Source organism: Pseudopodoces humilis, chromosome 1 (assembly GCF_049639895.1).
Source record: "Pseudopodoces humilis isolate 2021_Gansu_Grassland_sample_001 chromosome 1, ASM4963989v1, whole genome shotgun sequence".
Lineage (NCBI taxonomy): Eukaryota > Metazoa > Chordata > Aves > Passeriformes > Paridae > Pseudopodoces > Pseudopodoces humilis.
The window spans coordinates 103,118,766-103,139,889 of record NC_142200.1 but is presented as its reverse complement, the minus strand read 5'-3'; the positions used below and the strand labels follow the sequence as shown (position 1 = coordinate 103,139,889).

Here is a 21,124-nt window from a genome sequence, read left to right as displayed (position 1 = left end):
ACTGAGGAGTGATGCCTTTATGGTAAATCTGAAGCTTCTTAGGTGTGATTCATCTGTCCAGCCATAGGCATCTTGTGGCACTCAAGGTGCCTTGCAGTATCCATGGTAGCCACGTGGAGCAAGCAAGCGTGATACGAGACTTGCAAGAGATCTGTGGCCTTCTGGAATGTCAGCTGGCCACCAGACAGGATGCCCAGGACTGTCTAAACTGGTTTTAGATGACTGTGCTTAGGCAAATGAACCCTGTCCTTTGTATCAGGACAAACAGATTTGGACTATATGGAATGCCTGATGTGTAAGAAATCAAGTTCTCACTACATGATGTTGGGCATTGGCTTGAAGTATGGATTAGAGGGATCAACTAACTTGATGCATGTGTAGTGCTTGCGGCTTCATTTTCATGCTTGACAGAAGTTGTTGTAGGCCGCACCAGTTCATCTGGAATTGAGCTAATGATCCACTCCCAGATGTTCCAAGTAATTGATGCAGTCTATGTTTTTAAGTCACTGAAGGGAGACTGGCAGTGGGTGTCTTGATAGGCACAGAATGCGGAAGTGACTTGGAAAATGTAAAGAGTTCATCTACTTGGTTTTTGGTTTTTTTTTGCTTAGGCAGGATTTTGCAGTTGTCCTCATAAATATTTTGTGGTGTGAAAGAAGAAGTGTTAACAGAAGATAGAATGCACTTACTATTTGCTAGCAAAGCCTATAATTACCAGTTATTGAAGCAAAATTGATACAAATGTCTTGAGCAGGAGTACTTTTAAAAGCCTTTTTATTAAATATGTAAATATTAAATATACTGTATTCTCTGGTTTGGCTATTGTCAGTCTATAGTAAAATACTACAAGTTGGTATTTACAACCCAACCCAACACAACACAACCCAATTTGTGTTAGATGTGTAAGATGTTGCTACTGAAACCAGTATCCAGATTTACCTTTATTGCCAGCTTTAGTTAAGTATTACTGCAGAGATCCAGTTTTTTCACCCTTATAATGTCACTTGAGGATCTACTTCAAGTCCATTAACTTCTGATTTCCTGCTGCTGAATAGCGCAAGTAGAATATAGATCTTGTATTTGTACTGCTGTGTAGGTGATACTGATTTCATTTTACTGTTATTGACTATGACTTAGAAAGTGTTAGATACCAGAATGCCACATTAGTTTTATGACTCTTCAAACCAGTTAAGGTCAAGGCTTGAGTTGCAGTGACAATAAATGTATTCTAATTTAATCTTCTTTGAAAATAAAGTGCTTTTTCTCTCTGGATAGGAAAAACTTTAGATTTCTCTCTAGGTTCTCCTTGTCACTGGATACATCTTTATGTTTACTGGATACATAATTACTTTTACTGCTCTAAGCAAATCACAGTAAATAGATTGTTTTGAAGTTTAAAATATTTGGGGTACTAGAATGTTCTTTGAATATCAAATTTCATTATAAATGTTCATGCTTTGATCTCTCTGAATACTTCAGAAAACGTACACTACATATTTGTGATCTGGCCCCCAAGAGTAATGCTGCAGGGCAGGAAGAGAGCACATATATTTTGTTTATTTTTAGTTGAAATGGCATAGTTTTTTTCTTAAGAATTTTAGTATTTAATGCTCTGTGATAGTTCAAGTCTGCCTGGATTTAATCTTCAAATAACTTTGGTAAATCCTAAGTTCAGAAAGTGTGGTAGATGTTGGGTTCTGATGTGTCCTGCAGGTTGGTTTGGAGGGTCTTTTACTGGAAAGATTTCTTACACAACTCTGGAGAGGTTTTATAGAAATGCACAGCAGTTCATGGATAGCAGTTCACTTGGTGTGCAGATCTCTGCCCTTCATTAAAAAACGTCTAATGCTCAGTTTTTGAATCTTGAGTTCCTAGCTTTCTGAAGATAAAAAGCTTATCTTGAATTTTTTCTTCCCCTGCTTTGAAGTTGTTCATCTGGAAGAGAGCTTGTACCAGAGTGAGAGCATTTGTTGCTCCTCAGGTTTCTTCAGGAGCTTTTGGCAGTACTAGATTCCAGGCTCTTCTCTGTACGGTTCTTCCAAAACTCCTTATCCACTGTGGTTTAAAATAGTACATATCAAGTACAATAACACTGTAGTGAGATTTAACTGTGGCTCAGGTGTCTTTAATTTACTGTGTTTTTCCTTTAAGATGTTCTGTGTGTTGCTAGCAATTTGTACAACTTTTTTATTTTTAGTACCTTGAAGCTGTGTTTGAAAATGTGGTTGGGATAATGCTTTCTCAGCTGTCAGGTATATTTGCATATGCAAAATTTGATACTCTGAAAGTGTTAAAATTACCTGGAATGAAAATTATCCAGTCATTTTAGAATGAAAAAAGTTTGCATTCATCAGATGGCTTTGTTTGAAATACCAATTACATTTAGGCTTTTATGACTTCTGTTATAGGAATATATTTTGTTTGTAGTCTGCATAAAAATAACATTAGAGGCACAGTTTGATACTGAAATATAGCCATCCCCATGCTCCACATGTTGGCTGTCAGGAGCTCCGTCCCTGGTCCTTTGGCCAGCCAAAGGCACGTAGTAAAGCCAGATTGAGCGGAACTGCTCCTTGATTATGCCCTGGGGAGCAACAGTTACAACTGGAGCTGGGCTGCTCCATGCTGAAGTACATGGAAATGCTTTTACAGGAGCTACCAGCAAGTGGATCATTGCAGATGAGTGAGAGCACATGGAAGGTGCATTGTAGGGGAAGCAAATATAATTCTGTTTTAATGAAGTGCTGTAAATACAGACTTCGTGTTTTGGATCTTCAGTGTAAGGCATATTTGTGAAAATGGAATGTCCCTAAAGATCACTTGGGATTTTGATGGTAAATCCTAGGGAAATAAAAGTGTAAAGGCCTAAAAGGGTGGGAGAAACCTCTGGTTTCTTTAAAAGACAGCATGAAATTTTCCTGCTTATGTTTATTTAAAAAACAAGCAAATCCAGTTGCATAATCACTTTAGCCCTAATAGAGTTCAAACAGATCCTTTTGAGCCTTTAATTTTACATGCTTATGGTAATGTGCGGTCATTTTGGAAAACTTCAGGTAACTGTACAGCAATTTTTAATTTATTTTAACATAAACTATGAAAAGTGGTTAAGAACATGCATATTTTGGTGGTTGAAATCAGTTCTGTGTAACTTAAAAAGCATTTATTTTAAAAAGATGAGTTTCATGTGGACTGAAAACTGTATAAAGCTACTTCATGGTGTAGATTTTTAATCCAGTCTTAACAATCTTTTAAATGTATGCCTTTAACTAGGCAAAGTAATTTGACAGTGTTACTAAGAACATTATTTAGTGTATCTTCTAATATATACTACACGTCAATAGGTTGAAACATTTGCCTTTGCATTTTTTTCTGAAATTCTGTTTGCACATTTTGGGGTTGAGCAGTAACTTCTACAAATACCCATCTTTGGTACTCCTACATAATGAAATGTTTGGTAAAAATAAAATTAATTTATCTGAGTCACTGGTTCCCAAAGTACATGGTTGTTTGGGGTTGTCTAGATTTTTCTTGATTAGGAGATTTTGCATAAATGAGCAAATGCTCACTTTCTATTTTTAAAATTGTATTGCAAATAACTTTATTGTTTGAAAGGCTTGTGCTCTATTTGCGTATCAGTGCTGCATTGTAGAGCTGTTGGGTAGTAGCATGAAAGTCTTGCCTGTTTCTTCATCAGATTTGAAAGCGCAGCAACAGAACCATTTTTATTTGCAAAGCGTCTTTTCACTTTTAATCTGTTTTCATGGTTCCATACTCACGTGCTGGTGTTGATCTGTTCATGCTGTTAAGAAATCTGCAAGGTGTTTTTAGTATCGTTATTATTTCAAAATTACCTGTAATGTTGCAGGTATCCTTGGTAGTAACCCTTGCCACTTACCCTTCTATGACAGTGTTAAAGCCATTTCACTTAATCTGGCCTTTGTGTTAGTGGTTTTCCTTGCTCAGAATCTTGATGTCTGGTTCTATTTAAGAGAGTGAGAGTAAAAGCATCAGGAATCAAAATGTATTCTGGCTCAGCCCGTATGCTGAGCAGGAGTGCTGTTTCCATGGCAACACACAGGACAGTGAGGGGGAAGGCTGATGCCTTTTCCTCTGATTCGGAGAGTTTACAGATCCAAACAATCACTCTTAGCAAGATTGACTTAAAAATCAGTGTTTATAGGAGAGGAGGAAATAATGTTAATGAAAATGGTGAATATGCATCAGTATTTTTCTTGTGATGGTTTGTTTCTTTGATCATGAAGATTTATTAGTGCAAAACGTAGCTTTTGGCAAATGCTAGAAAAAATGTACTAATTATAGCATCAGTGATCTTGGACACATTAAATGCAGGGTGTTCTGACGTTCGATGCTGCTGGACAAAACCTTGCTATACCCTTTAGTGCAAGCTGCCTTCCTCTGGGAGGCTACATTGTTAAATATAGTTGACATTTCCCTGGGAGCAAGTTCTGAATAAGCAAAGGGTAAACAGTTAACCATTCCACAGATGATGAAGCTTTGCAATTAATTTATTATTTTTTTTACAGATGGCAGGTTTTAGAGCAGGTAATATGCTAAATTGGTCTTTCATTACTGTAGTACAGCTGTGTCTCAGCCTCGCCCATTTTATTTATTGTAGGAACCACAGGCTGGTGTGTGTTCTGTGCTCAAGCGTATAGATAAATCCTTCTTCCCTAACTGGGTGGGGAAAACATGATGTTCTACTGTTGGAATATATTGGGGTTCTTTTAAGGCACAATACCTTGAGTTTAGAATGGAGACTGTTTAGTCACTAGAGATGAATTTCTTTCATGATTAAAAATACACAAACCTGAAATTATAGGAAAGAGGAGTGCAAGCCCCAGAATATTGTCTGCCTGTCTAATTTTTTTAACGAAGGATTGGAATAGTGGCAAATACCGTGTGTGGGAATGAATTTATTTGCATGGAGAATTTTCACCTTTTCCTCTGGCGTTGGCTCCCAGAAGATGATGTCACCTTGCAGCTCATTGGTTGTGCAGCACCTAGTGCAGGGAAGGGAGAGAAAGATGCCGGCACAAATCTCAGTGGTGGATCTAGGGTGTTTGCGAGCAGATTTTGATAAAATCTTTGATTAGTATTAAGAATTTACTGCATGTGGCCATGTGAGGTGCTGGTCCGTCCTAAGGTGAGGGGATTGAAGAGCTATCAGAGGAATGAGGCGACTGATCTGCAAGAGGATCTGTGATTGTAAGTTGAAAAATCTGGGTGGAAGGAAGGAGACAGGGAGTGCTAGTTAGACACATTGTGGGAGGATGTGTAGCAGAAAATGCATGCATGAGTGAAAGAAGGAAAAGGAGAAGCATTTTTCTTTGGTAGACTGGAATGATAAAAATTGTATTAAGGGCTTTCCTTTTGGAAAAATATTAAGAAATGGTTAAAAAGGTACGAAGGTGCGAAGGTATTTTCCCTTTGTGGGAGTGGATGTGTAGGATTCATTTTTGTGCTTACTTCTACTGTGGTTAATTATGAAGGTAAAATAATATCTTACAAGAACTTGAGCTGTAGAAAATGCTGTTTATCTCCCATTGTCATTTTATTCCTCGGTCGGAGACTGGACAAACTGATAAATATTTGTATTTATTTATGCATTTTGTGAATTTGCATGAAATGTGAAGGAAAATAGCTGGTTAGGAAATAACACACCCCATTCTAATAGCTTATTTTTATTTAACATATCTTTTTCTAGACAAAAGCTTTGATGATGAAGAGTCAGTGGATGGAAATAGGCCATCATCAGCTGCTTCAGCCTTCAAGGTTCCGGCACCTAAAAAGCCAGCAAATCCTTCAAACAGTGCAAGAAAGCCAGGATCAGCTGGTGGGCCTAAGGTTGGAGGTAATGTAAAGCTATTCACATTCTAATCAGTGTTCCCAGAAACCTTGCCAGAGTAGGCACAAAACAGAGAACTTTGTAAGGTGATGTTTAATTCATGACTGCAGTATTTTTGCAGAGCTGATAACAGTAAGGGACCCTGTTTTATGTAATTATTCATCTGTAAAGGTGTGTGCATGTCTGTTTTTGTGAGTGTACACTGAGCTTACTGAGGTCTCTGATATTATAAATAAAATTAATGTCTGGAGATAGCATCTATGTTGGTGAAATTAATATATATACACACATATACATATGGGTGTCTTTGCTGGAATCCACACTGTACTTTCTGTATATATAAATATCCTGTGAAATTCTGGAGAAAGTCTGTGTAGATGAAATTTTTACTGTAGGTCTGTACTGTTTCACGTGGCTAGAGAGGATTAGCCATCACCCAGAGCTCTCATCAGAGGTGTACATTACATCTGGATGACTTTTATTATTATTATTATTATTCTTTTAACTGTCAGCATTGTGAAATTGGCTGTGAAAGATAAAAAATGAGGGCCAAAACCCTTGGCAGGATTTTTTTTCATGGTATGGCTTCAAAGCAGTGTAATGAGGAATGCTTAGTAATTATGATCTTAGAACAGGGAAATCCGCATTTTTTTAGGGCGGGGGTAGTCTAACAAAAGCAACTGTTTACTGCTAAAGAAGTGGATGTTTTTTTGATGGTTCATGTACACATTCAGACAAAATAAATAATTCTGTGGAAATACACCATACTTCAGGTACAGGGTTTTTATGAATAAGTGGTTCTTTTAGGAAGGTTTTTTTTTAAGAGTAATTATTCTATGTTCCTGTTCATGTAATCCTGTATGTAATCTGCAAAACAAATATAAAATTTGGAAGAAGATATACAGGGCAGACAAGCTACCTTAAGTATTTTCACATTACTGAGATAAAGCTAATGTTTTGAAAATGTATTGTTTTTCAATGGTGATCTTAAGAATTCCTAATAAAATGAAGATTTCCATAGGGCTGGATTAACACTGTCATAGTGAAACTGAGAATTGATAGTAATATATATCAGAATAGTATCAGAAAATACCACCTAAAAGATTCCATAATGGAAATTATCTCATTGATATTTATTATTGTTGTTATTATTGCACACAGTAAGTATTATAAATAAGTAAATATAAATAACTAATTACAATGTCATCTCCTTTAACCTGAAGCATGCTGTTTTTTGCAGACAAGACTAATATACATAGTACCAGAACTGAATGCTTACAATTCCTGTTTATTTCAATATGGGCTTTTAATAATATTTTATTAGATATAGATGGTTTTTAATGTAATTGTTTTTTTACATGTAGGCTTTTCACTTTACATGCTCTGCAGTAAAAACATGGAGATACAAGGTGAAGGGGAGATAAGAACAGAATAACCACTTACTGATTTTTCAGTTAATCTAAAAATACAGTGGTAAAACAGATTAAAGCACCAAAAATCATTACATTATTTTTTCTCCTTTTTCTATATTGCCAAACTTAAAAAAAAAAATTAAATTAAACCTGCCAAAACCAGAGTACTGTGGTCATTCCTTGCTTTATATCATCTTCTTTCAACTGTGGAAAATATTGGGGTGTGTTTATATCCATCTATTTCCCTTCTTTTTTTATTCTGTACTGTATCTGTAGTCAGAATTTTAATAGAGTATTTACAAATCCTGCATCTTCTAGCCTAGTCAAGAACATTAGTATAGATGCCAACCGTATTTCTAAAACTATAAGGTCATAGTGTCTTCCAGAAGTGAGGCGTTTCCTGTGGTAATCTTCATATGAACAATGACACTAGGTCAGACAAGAGGTCTGGGCAGTCCACTGTCCCATCTGACAGTGGTCAGAAACGGCTACTGAGACATGTACAAGAACAGAAGTGTCTAGAGACACGCTGTCATTATGGAACAAAATTATGGGTTTGGGAAGCTTTATTCCACAGAGAACTATGGTCTTTGGAGAGTCCAGTCAGGGCGTCTTGTTCTGCTTATCTAAAGACTTCCTGGATCTTTATGACTACAACAAAACCTTGATGCTCTTTCACATCTAATTTCTGTAGGATCTGCTTTGCAGGTGCCTAAAGGACACCTGAGATTTTCATCCAGCCTCAAAATTGCCATCTCTATAGAGTAAGTTTATAGTTTTGGAAGTTTGCTCTTGCTGATGTAGTAAGGCTCTGCTGTATCCTACAGTCCCAAATACTTGTGCTCACCACTGCATTCCAAGTCAGTAGTCAGTGGGCGTGCCATTTCTCGCCTTTTCCTCATAAGCACTGGATGGGTATTTCAGGCTTTCACTGCTCACCTCGTGCTTCTGCCACCTGTTGGTCCTGCCTGTCCCTTTTTTCCATCTCTCCATAAATCCATGCAGTTCAGCCTTGGAGGAAGAACTAGCAGCAGCTCCTTTAACAGTGTTGCTTTTTATTTCCCTTCCACAAAAATCTCCAAAGTCATGTAAGTGACCTGCAGTTGAAGCAGGTCTTTTACTGCAGTTTGTCCTCTTCAGACTTCTGTGACCAGGCAGAATTTAGTGCAGATAGAAATTGTGTTGAGCAAAGGCTGAGATTACTGTAAGTTCCATTCATTTAAACTGCCTTTTATATTTTAAAGGATCCCAGAGATCCTTTTCATAGGATGTTACTTGACGAAGGTTTATTTTCCTATGAGCTGTAGACAGCAAACTACAGATTTTTTTCCTGTGTCCAGAAAGGATTTGAGGCTATCTTGTCTTGAGACTAAGAAAATGGAACTCCTTAGCCATGCTGCCAGCTTTCATATCTGCTGACATGTGCTGAATTATGCCTCAGATGCCTGTGTGCTTGGCTTCTCATTAGATACATCATGGAGATGGTTCTTATTGAAGAAATGGGTAATTCCACCATTGCCCAGATATGTTGTTCGAGTGAAAGGACCCATCTGATATTCAGAAAAATAATTTCTTACTGTTTTGGGCATTTTCCATTTAATGTAGGAAATGTACTTTGGTGGCACTGGAAGTGCAACATCATTGTCCAGGAAGGCAGGTGAAACAGGTATTTATATGAGCAATAACAGTGTCCTACTCAGCCTGGAATTCTCTCTCCTTGTGCTGGGAAAGACTGTGCCAGACGTTTTCCTATTAGCAGTTGGGATGGGAAGACTTGTAGAATTTGTTGATTTGCTGACAGGTGTACTGGATCAGGCAGCCACAGTGGTTTACTGCCCTGGGAGTAAAGAATCCAACAGGCTGTTTCTCCTCTTGACTTTTCTGTTTGGAGAGGTTCAGACACTGAGCTTCTTGTTAGTGATCAATGAGAAGTGATACGTCTTCCACTTAATGGGACAGTGCTTTGTTTGGCATATTTCTTACTCCGTGGTCAATTCACTTCCCCAGTTAGACCTTTGCCAGCAAGCACACAGCTGATCTACTTTCTTCTGATACACTTGCTCTCAGCTCTTCATTGAGGTGGTAGAGCCTCTGGAAATAACTCTTTGCTCTAAAGCCTTCTTACTGAGGATATGCACTCTGTGTTCTGGCCTTACAGAAATGGATACTCAGGGGCTTTTTCTTGGCAGTATGGCACAAGTAGCTTTTTAATCGTAAGTGACACCATAATTTACAGTAGAAAAGGACTTAAGTATGTCAGCCAAATGAGCTATATTCCTGTCCCTATGCTGTTGAAGAGCTCTTATGAGAGACCTCTTACCTTGTCTTTGGCAAGTTCTCTTGCAAATGTGAAAGCTTTGTTCCAAGTCTTCTAGGGAATTGCCTATTTGTATACCATTTGGAAGCTTTATGTAATCTAAGTATTAGTAGGAAACCTCAGGCTGCCTCAGCAAGAAGTCTGGCATCCTCTCTTTTACCAAAATGTCAGTTTAGGCCAGTAGTCTTTAAAATGGGTTAAATGTAGAAATGGTGATTCTTCAGAAGAGCCATGTGACCTTTGGAAGAAGTGCTTGCTGATGAAATATAATCATGACAGAGCTTTCTTCTGTATCTTTTCATAAAAACCTCTGTGGGACGGGAGTATTATTCTTGTAATTTGAAACAAGGTGAGCTTCATACTTTTTGCAGCATTTTCAGCAGGAAGATACTGCATGATGCATTTTAGTCTATAGTTCATTGGGGATTTTAAAATCTTTAGTACGCTGATGGGCTGGCAAAGTTATGTATTGGTTATTGTTTCATACTGACAACATTGTTACACTTTGTGAAACAACATATCTGTAGAAATCAAGTTACTGGAAAACCTGGTTGAACCTGGTGAACAGTTTGGCAGAAGAAGGCTGCAAGAACTAGAGTGACACCATACATAAAGGAATTGCAGGAAGCTGTTCCCAGCTTTAGGAAATTTTAAGTTAGGTTTTTGTATCTTTCATTATACTTTTTTCCCCTTCTCAATAACGGACATACATCTCTTTGTTGAAAAGTATTAAATGGTGCTTATTTGCTTTTTTTGGCTCAGTTTCCTAGCAGAAGACATTTTGGACCCTTTGGAGGCTTTAGTATTAAAAAAAATTAAATGAAAAGGCTCTGCATAAAACAAATGTGAGGCTGACAGGTGAAATCTCAGCCAGTTGAAGTTAACCTCATTAAAACTACATGTTGTAGTTGAGAAACATCTGTGTTAAAAGGACTTCAGTAATTGTGGAACTGTAAATACACATTGTTAGTGAATAGGCTTGAAACAAGATAGACTCATGCTCACTGTATCAATTGTCTCCAGACTCAAGAGAGTTCTATGTTCACTTGTACAAAAAACAAAACAGAATTCATAATCTATGCCCATAAGGATGTTTTATTTTTAAATTTTGAATTCTGCAGAAAATAAGTTTGTGAATGTTTCCTCTACTATTCTTGTTAGCCCTCATTAATTGATTTCCAAAGTGCTGTATTTGTTGTGTAAAATAAACTAGGAATTTTTGGTTTTCGTTGTTCTACCCTCGCCCTTTGTATGACATAAAACTGCTCTGAAGTAATGTTAGTCAGCAAAGCACCCCTGTGGCACTTTGTTTCCTTTTTGATTTCCAGGTGGTGGTGTGAAATTCAAGGGATTTTCTTCAACATCCCAGCTAATAAGTCTTTTTGTCATTCTGAGCAGCCCTAGAGATTAGCCTTGGGTATCAGTCTGAATCAGAGAATTTGCTACAGAATGCCTGTTTGCTTCTTTTTCCCCACAGTTAATGTCAATTAACTTCCATCCCAAGAGATCCTTGCCCATAGAATTTCTGGGTTGCAATCTTGTGGTCATGAACTGCAGCTATTTTAACCTAATCCAGAATTCAGGGAAGTAGGAGGACTTTAAACTTTCTGAGAGTTACTGGATTTTGTTGTTGTTTATTTCCCTGAATGGCACTTGAGTTTAGGGTTCCCTTTCATACGATCAGTGCTTTGTTCTCCTTGGACCATTATAAATGGTTATGCAATCACTGGGGTTTGCATTCCTGTATGCAGCTCTATTCAGCGGAGGGATTGAAAAATCCACCTTAATAAGGAATCTGAATGAAATCAAACAAACATGAAAAATTATGAATATATATATGTAATGCCTATACACCTATACACATACCTTCAGAAAATATGTGTATGTGTCCATAACACTTCATTAGTCTCTCTCTGTTTTCTGTGTCACCCAACTGATAGTTCGTACTACCCTGTTTTTCACTTAATTTCTATAAGTTTCAGTTAGATTGTAGGATTCATTATGTTAGTATAAGCATGATATTATATCAGGCAGTCTTTTCTCAAAAGGCTCACAGTCTGGAAGTCAGGTTACAAATGGATAAAATAGGGAGAGAGTACCAGCAGAGCATGAATGAAGAGGTCTGGAGATAAAAGCTCACCAAAGATGTAGCCCAGCCTGCTTGTGACATCTCTGCCTGAGGTTCTGGTCCCCGACACCTTACTGGAAATTATGGTTGTACCAGACAGTGACGAGAACAAGGAAGACAACCCAGCCCTTGTTTAGCTGCTAACACTGAGCACTGATTATTTCAAGCAATAGGAAGGGGAAGCAATTTGTTTATATTTTCATGCGGGTTGATCTAGGAGGAAAAAGAGGAAGGAGGGAAGAGGAAGATGGACTAAAATGCAGCTGACCCTGCCATTTGGAGTCCTTACGGACTGTGACTGTGTTGCAGAGTAAGCAAAGACAACCATTTCAACATGTTCCTGCATTGCTACTTTGTGAAGTAGCAGGTGTCATTCCTCTTTGTAGGGTGGTGTGTGGGAGAGGAGTCTTAAGAAACTTGTTTCATTTCTTTTGACAATGGTATATGCTTTCAAGCAGAGAAGCAGGGAATGGAAATTATTTTTGTAATATAAGTATTTGCACTTGTGTTGGAAATGGTTTTTTCAAACATGTACCTTAAAGTTTTTTAAAATATAAGAGAAAAACAATTCATTATAGTCAAGTTACTTGGACCTTCTGTCTTGCCTTAGTGAACTTCTAGAAGTAAAAGATAAAAATGTATTATCTAGAACATGTAAAAATGGTAATTGTATAGTTTGTGGTGACAGGTGGTGTGAATCGTTGTTAATAAAGTGTCTGTTTAAATTGTTCCAGAATGGAATACAGAAATGGGCTCTGACAACAGTAATGAAAATTCTATATTACTGAAACATTTACATCACAGTATCTCAAATCATTCTGTTTTGGCATCAGAATTACAGATGATACAAATCAATTGTATGTGTTCCTGCTTTTTCTCAGTAATTTCTGTAAGGTAAAATAATTAGTGCAATTTTGCCCATTTAAATGTAAAACTGGATCAAATTAAAGTGTAAATAGGTTATTATGAAGTTACATTAAAAACTAAAAATAAGACCAATACTATCATGTTCATAATATTAGTATAACTTCAAAACTCACCTGTTGAAACTGAACAAATGAGCCAGGATCACAAATGTATGTCCTTTTAATTATTTATGAAAATTGAGTGCCAAGAGAGAAAAGAAGTACATGAGTGCTTTGATAGATTACCATGGGAGCATGAACATTGTGCATGAGTTGAAAGATGACTGCATGAGCTTCCAGTTGAGTAGAAACCAACATTAATCAATTTTAGATAAGCCTAAAAAGTAGGCATTTGTGTTCTTGCTGCTTGTGGAACTGCTTGTCTTCCTCCACATCCAGGCTTTGGTCTTACCTAATGTATGCTATCCAAACTTTGTACTAAGTATAACACTTTCATTTTCATTATTTTGTAATTTCCTTATTTACGCTGTGCTTTGTAAATGTTTATTAATTGAATTGATTTCTGCAGCATGTCTGTGAAGATCTAGTTTTATTAATCTTTTGTACCTGTGAAACTGTGTACAAAGGAATTGAGGCTAAACTTGTTGCAACTATGCAGTCAGTGTTAAGAATCAGCTTCAGACATTACTAAGTTTCTTGGAGCATGTAATATCCAATACATAATTCCAAAGGAATTTGCATGCTCAAAAGCAGCTTCAAAATTTACAGTGTGCATGCTGGTGCTGTCATCTTCAGTCCACCTAAGAATTACTTTGTGCTTCCTCTTAGTACAGGAGTCCTGTATTTGTATCTGATTAACGTCACACCTCAAGGCTTGAGATGTGCTATCCTAATAGCTGGAAACCTGGCACCACTTTTCTTCTTCAAGTGCAGTTCATTCCTTCTGCTTGTCCATTCTCAGAGGGACATGCTCCTGTTCTCTTGTGGGGTGTATAATTGTATGCAGAGATCTGCTTAGCATCTCAGCCCTTGGAGACAGCACACTCACTTGTTGGGTGGAAACTTCTGTTCATGAGCAATGTGTCTGGCATGTAGGAGGAATGTTTTAATGGAACAGGCGAGGTACAGGTGGGCTCTCTTGGGAAGTTCTCTGTGTCTGCCAGATTTCTAACACAGGCAGATAAAGTAAGGAATGCAAGGTATTGTAAAGGTATTTTAAGATACTGGGCTGTTTTTTTTCAGTTTATGCTGCTGTTCCAGTTTGAATGACTTTCTGGGTGCCTCGGGGACGATGACTTTTGGCTTTGGAAGAAGTGGTGTGGACAGGTCAGTTCATAGTGAGTGTCAGTCACAGGGGCTGAACATGACAGAATTCATCTGTCAGTTTCCTTAAAGTGGACTTTCTAGTGAATGCTTTTCTACTCTGCTTAGTCACTTGAATTGTTTTCTAAGCTGGCTTAAAACAACATGAAGGCTTTGCCAGTCCAGATACTGGTGGGGGGGGAAAGGTTCATTTGAGTTTAGTATTGTATTTGGTGATTTAGAAACACATTTTTGAAATTAATTTCAAAAACTCTGGTGGCTTGTGTTGGAACAGCTGAACAGGTTTGCTGATTTAGTTGTCTGCCTGGGTGTCTTTGTCAAAGGCAGTTCAGCTTCAGTCTGTGGCATTTTAGGCTAAGTTACTGAATCATGAGCTGCAGTGGCCCATGAGACTGGTACAGGTTCCTTTTGCTGTTCTCTCTCTCACTCTCCTATTTCCCTATATGCAGGTAATAACTACCGTAAGACAAATGTGTTGAGCAACCCAATAAGGCAATCTCCCAATAAACTTCTATTTGTGAGGCTTCCCTGGTAGACACGGTGTGTGCTTGCAAAAGTTTATAATAACAGAGAGGTTTTGGAGAACAGGGAGTTACTTGTTTGGAGATGCAGTTGCTGTTTCTTCAGGAGATGGACACAAGGCAGGTGAAATTCAGCTGATGAAAACTTTTATCTAAGCTAGGACCTCTGCAGCTCTTCATGGTTTGGTCTTCCCTAAAGTTTTACCAGCAGAATTGTGGCAATTAGCAGCATTATCTCTTTCTTAACTTGTATAGGAAGGCCAGTAAGTGATGGTAACAGTAAAAGTTACTTAAACTAACGTAATTTTATCTAAGTTGGTCTAATTATATCCATCCTGTAGGATATGCCAGTGTAGCTATCTGAAACTGTGGTTGTTTAAAAAAAAAAAAATCTTGTCTAATGTTGATCAAAGTGGTTTTTACTCGAGCAACTGCTACTTCTTTGTTGCTCTCAAGAATTTTCCTAACTTAAGCAGGCAAGCTGAACGCATCTAAGCGACTCTCAATCACCCAATGATGAAAGAACACCTTTGTGCTTCATACAGATACTTGAGACTGAAGAATGCTTATTTGCTTGTTTTATGGGAGGTTTTTATTTAAGTTTGTCAGTTGAAGTTCACAGATCAGTTTTCCAAACCTGGAAATAAGAACATTTAGAATGTTAGAATCTGTTAATACATCAAGGTCTCTATGCAGTGTAACAAATAACTCAGTAGTTTAAAACCTGAAGGGTATTTTTAAAACTTCTCAGTCTCTAGTCATTTTTCTGAACATTTGGTTCCTGTTTTACAGAAGCAGACTTACGAAAAATGCATATGAAAAGATGCTGTTCTAGATTATTTTAGTTATGTTATGATACCTGGAGAGATAAGGAGACTTCTTACTGAGCTCCTGAGATTGAAACCAGTCTGTACAGTAGGGCATTATCAGAGTCATTGTCTTAAAAGTCACCCTTGCTGTCTCAGAGGTGGTTATTTAAATCATGAAGAACTGGAAATTTCCTTTCCTGGCCCCCAACAGATGCCACTTTAAAAGTAAATAATAGGGCCTGACCCAAGGATAAACAAGTAGATTTTGCAAAGACCGAGAGCTACAGAAGATTAAGGAAAAATCCCAGTTAGAGAGAGTAACAGCAGAATGTACATTCAAAGAAATATGACATCTGCCCACTGTGGCTGAGAGCAGAATGTGATTATTATTGGAAGTACCATGCTGAAGGAACAATTAGGTTTTGTGTCTTTGTCATTGGTAGGGTTGTTGTGATCTATTATTTATAGCTTGTGTGTGTGCATTGCGTCGTTTGTTTGTTTATTTTTGTTTGGTATCATCACTCTGCTTAGATCCACTCCACTCAGTGTCTTGTGAGAGAAGCTGTCCATTTCACTATGTAGCTTATGCAGTTGTCCTTCCTTGAGTTCATTTTGTTTAGGTATTCCTCTATTCCCCTCAGCCTATACTTAGACTTTCAGCAGCTATACTTTTTAAGCTGCCTGGGATAATTTCCTTCCCTGTCTTCTCTAACTCATTTGTATCCTGAGCCAGCCACTGGATTGTGCTGCCTTGGTGTTTGTATGGCCCCACAGTGAGGCAGACTAGGGGAGTTGCTCAGTGAAACTATTCTTCTTGGCCAGTTTATTTTATTTTTGGTTTAGCCACTCCCTTTTGTGACTTAGTGCTCAGCAGTACCAGTGCTGGAATGAGAGAGGTCAGTAGGAGTGAGTGGGAGTTGCCAGTTAACCTATTATATGAAAAGCTGAGTAAGTACTTGAGCTTATTCTGGCCATTTATCCCACGCAGAGCTGAAGCTGCTGGCTGTTCCTAATTTCCAGCTGGTTGTTTATTAACCTACAAAGCCAAAAGGGTAACAGTATATTTTTTTCTCTCAGTCCAGAATGATCTGCATCTTTTGCTTCAGTCTCTGATAGATAAGAAATGAAGCTTTTGAATTACATGAGACGAAGGCATAACATTTTGTTGTCTTTCAGGGGGAAAAAAAATTGTAGTCCCCATCATTTTATTCTAGATACATGTTTATGTAGGATATTGCCTGCAGTTGAAGATTGCTGAGGGATAAAAGACATCTGAGAAACAGTATCCCTTTCAGTTAAATCCCAGTGTCAAATTGTGATGCATGTTGTATCAGAAAATAGTTAAATTTATTTTTGGGAAACATTTTGAGAAAAGGATTTTAGGAACAAAGAGCAAAACAAAGTTTTAGAGTACTTTTTACTCCGAAGTTTCTATATCAGGTTTGAAGTTCCCTTTTTTTCACAAGGAAATTTTTTGTTGTGAAATTTTTTGTTAATAGACTTAGAAAAGTAGAAAAAAAATGAATTTGACAGGTCTGCTACCAAATACAGATTGAGAAAAATTTTTTGTACTTTAGGCCAGCACTTGTGTACTTTATTTAACAGTTAGGCATGCTTTGAATAAGCAGTTCTCTATTTCTCTATTTCAAAACAGAAATACAAGTCCAAAATCACATTCAGCATCTTTTTTTTTTCCCATATAGTGTTGTCCCATGTTGTTTTGTCATCCCATGATGTACAGATTTGTAGATAATGCTGGGGAGAGCATGAGGGCTGAAGAGGGGAAGAACTCAACCACAGGATTTAACTCCTGGGTGAAAAAATTGATTTCACAAAAGACTGGGTAATTTTCTTGCTTGCATACAGTACCCTTTCTGGTGTTTAGTTATTCTCAGTGCTGATCTCAGCCTTGTGACTGGAATAAACCTTCTTCCAAAAAAAGACTCCTAGGGTCTTGCAAAATGTTAGAAACCCTTAAACTGAACTCATGAAATTGTCATCTCTGTTAGCAGTCTGCAGGAAGTGAGGTGTTTGTTGTTTGGTTTTTTTGCTTCCATTTCCAGACTCACTGAACTTCAGTTTAAACAAACAAAACAAACCTGAAGACACACACACAAATAAGAGAAACCTATCAAAACCCCCACAACTTCACTGTAAAACTGAGAGGGACTTCAGCTGCTGTGATAGACTTGATATGGAAGCATGTCTGTTACGTTTGGTATATTCTCACCAGCTTCCTGAAGTGGAACTGAGACTTCCAGGACTCTCTGTGAGTCTAACTAGAAGGCTTGAAGAATAAGAATAAATAAAGGTTATGAATGAAAACTAACAAACAATGTAGATGAATGTCTTGTGTGTATTTTTCTTCCTCTCCATGAGAGAATTTTTTTCTTCTGAGTCTCAGCTGAAAAAAGCTCAGCTGGATTCAAGTCCAAAGACAGGGTAATGTAATTACCCAGTTGATGAGGCTCTGGATTTTAGCTGTGTGTTGAGCACTTGAAGATGTTAAAAATGCAGTGGGGTTAAAGCCCCCTAGAATTGTTTATAGTGTTCTTGCCTTTAGGAATGCAGTAGCTGAACTTGTCCGTATTTGGTCAGAGGACTGTGTGTTCCGTGGGGAGCCTTGAACATGCACTTTTCAGTCAAAGGAATTGATACTAGAGAGAGATATAAGAAATTTGTAATCACAAGCTTGGTCTGAGAAGGTAAGCAACAATGGCAACAAAACACATATGTGTGCTCTGTCAGATATATCAGTTTGGGGTCTGGTGGCAGAACTGTCTGAACTGAGAATTTAGTAAAGCTCTAGTGCTGCTTTTGTAGAGGAGAGTCAAGCCTTACAAAAGCATGTGAGATCCTTTGAAGGCATCTGCGTGTGTATGACTGCTATGTATCTTGTTAGCACAGTAAAATACTTTCTCCTGAACTGGGAAACAGCAGGTGGAGTTCTCTCATTTTTTGATTGTCTCTACAGAAATAGTGACTTGGTAAACAGAATTGGTAAAAATACTTACTTATGGGAATAGAAAAATAGAAATACTTATGGGAAAGAAAAAATTGAACAGTATTTTTCCTTCTCTGGCATTGTGGACTTATGACTTCTATACAATATGAAGAGACGTTATTTCATACTTTGTTCTGGTATACATTTGTGATCATGCAGTTGAGGAGAAAGATCAGTGAAATAGAAGTGAAATGTGATTTACAGATGACTTTGGTCACATAATATTTTTTTACCAGTCTACAAGGTAATAAAACAACTTTTAGGGAGGATTAATTTTAAAGAAAATTGGTTTGTAAATGTGAACTAGCTGTTGAAACTCAGGAAGACAGAAAGATCTCTGTGTCTGGACTGTGTCGAATGGATTTTAAATAGTAGTCTATCCCTCCTCTTTCTCTTTTTGAAGTAAAAAATTGTTATTCCTTGGATAAAGGATTTTCCCTTACTGCTTAGGGTGCATTACTGGATGATGTTTAGGTGCTAGAAGTATCTGTCATGTAATGCATCCTGTTTCTTAATTTTTTAAAAGTGATACTTTCAGGCAGACTGAAGGTGACAGCATCTACTTAGCAAAGGCAACTTCATCTCCTTTTAATCTTTTCCTTTTTGGTGTATAGCAGTGAACTAGAAATACTTGAAATCCAAACATTTTTCTATATTTTTGTGTTCATGGCCTATATGTGTCAATTTGTAATATTTCTGTAGTTTACTCCCTAGGAAAAAAAAATCAGTAAGTAGAGAATGGGAATGCAAAATACTTTTTTCCCTGTGTTAACATAGATGTTTGTGTGTTTATGTAACTGAATAATAACACAGAACTTTTATAACCATACTTTACTTTTCCAGAGTAGGTATTTATGTTGACTCTGATTGTTTTGTTTCTATAAGACTTTCTTAAATGTCTGAGTATTTGTGGACAAACAAATGAGGTTATGATCTGAGCATCTAAGTAGCTGTTTGTGCCACCTGCTTTAACATGGTGCCGCTGGGCTAAATTATTTCTTTCAAGGTTTCTCTCCACAAAATTCTACTCTGATGAGGGTGTTCTCCCTTTGAAGAGCTGTACAAGTTTGTGTGGCAGAAGGGTGTGTTCTGGGTGTAAATGGATCTTTCCCTCTGTGTTTTTTAGCTGGTCAGACACTCAGGAACTTTATGGAAGGGTTTGTTCCCTCTGCTCTGAAAGGAGAAAAAATAGGTGGTTATAATTTCTTCTTTCTGTTCCAGCTGCCACTGGCAGTTGTGACAGATGGTGTTGGAGATACGTGTGTTGTGTTGTGTACAGCATCTCTTTACAGCAACCTTGAGCTAAGGCACTCAAAATCTATTGCATGTTCCTGTATCATACTGCAGGTACTGTGTTCAGATTCTGTGGTCTTAGTGAGAAAGTTATGTGAGAGGTCTTGTTCTGCATAGCAGTGTTGAGATCTAGGAAGTTTGCCACCAAATTTGTGGTAGTAAATAGTGCACCCTCATGCTTCCAAACTACTCATGTATACAATCATAGCAGACATATTTTCCTTCACCATAATTAAGAGATCAGGGACTGTAAACCATGATTCTTAGAGTGCACAATCAAAAATTTGATTCATCAAGAATTCCTAGCTTTTTGTTCTGGTTGACCACTCAGCCTCTTAAATGCTTTTTCTTTATGGCTTTTATTTTTTCTGTAGTTAGTAAAATACGTATCTTCTCTGTGTGATGCCTCCATTTTAGTTACATTCTGTCAGTTAGGGAGGACATTCTGCCATATATCCTGTTGGCCTCACTCTGAGGTACTTGTTCCCGAGTACTCATTTACTATGACAGATAATGTTTTTCCCTTCAATAAGGAAATGTTCAGGTGGACTGATTCTTTCCATGTGGTTAATGTTTTAGTCATATTACCTTCCTGATGCACGTATTGGAGATATTTAAGGGTTCTGCCAAACTTCACCTTGTGCTTGGAGTTCTAGACTTGTAGCATAGCCTGGACTTGATGACCTTGTTCTTCAATTTGATAGAAAACTGGAGCTCGTTTCTTTTAAAAAGAGGGCTTTCTTCATAACCTGAGTTTTTGCAGGAGGGCAAAATCAAGACATTGTTTTCAGATAGTTTTCTTTCTTAGAGTTGTTTTAGCTTCTGTCCAAGATTTTGATGAAATTTGCAACATGTACCTGTGTGAAACCAGCAGGTTTCACATACCTGTCAGTATTCTTTCCTGGTCCTTCTGCTGGGCATCTTTGGCTGCCATGTGAAAATAGTTCCATTGTGAGTGGTCTGAAAACAAAGTCACTGAAGTTCGAATTTTGCTCCAGTACAAATTCTTCTCACTGTGTCTTTTCTTTTGTTGTTGGAGTTCTTGTAACCTTAAGACTAAGAAATGTAACTCATACTTCTTAGCTCCATGTGGGAATACTGGAAAATCAACCCCCAGACTTTCAGGGCTGATTACTTAAGGCACGTATGTTAAGATGAAAATTCATCCTGAGGAATTCCATTTAGTGATGAATAGCTCTTGTTCTGGTAAATAATTTGAAATTTGGAGCTTTATTTCAGAACATTTTTATTGTCAGGGTGCAGGTCTCAGAATTGAATGCAGACAGCTGCTAGAGGATTGTTACATGAAACATGTTTCCATTTAAACACAAAAATAAAAATTATGACATCATTAAATTTGTTAAATTGGAAATTACTTGGAACTGTTAATTTTGGGTTAAAAAAGATAATTTTTATTTTTCTTATGATAAAGTCAGTGTTCAAGGTTTTTTGATTATACACATGATGTACAATTCCACACAAAAGTGCAACATTTTTGTATTTAATATTGTATATTAAATGCTTGAGAGTAGGTATGGTGAAAGATGGTTGTAAGAGATTTAAAACCTTGATGTATGTTACATCC

At 37.4% G+C, this 21,124-nt stretch overlaps 1 protein-coding gene across 34 annotated transcripts in view; it reads left to right on the top strand.

Annotated features, from left to right (window-relative positions):
• Nucleotides 1–21,124, top strand: part of CLASP2 (cytoplasmic linker associated protein 2) — a 144,540-nt gene that overhangs the window by 51,712 nt on the left and 71,704 nt on the right. For 25 of the 34 annotated variants that reach the window (XM_088065036.1, XM_088065044.1, XM_088064924.1 and 22 more), the window contains one exon: nucleotides 5,726–5,872. In XM_088065036.1, coding sequence (XP_087921162.1) covers nucleotides 5,726–5,872 — 147 coding nt within the window. Of the gene's footprint in view, nucleotides 1–5,104; nucleotides 5,227–5,725; nucleotides 5,873–21,124 lie in introns of those variants that run through there. The other 9 variants (XM_088065028.1, XM_088065022.1, XM_088065026.1 and 6 more) reach the window with 3 other exon arrangements.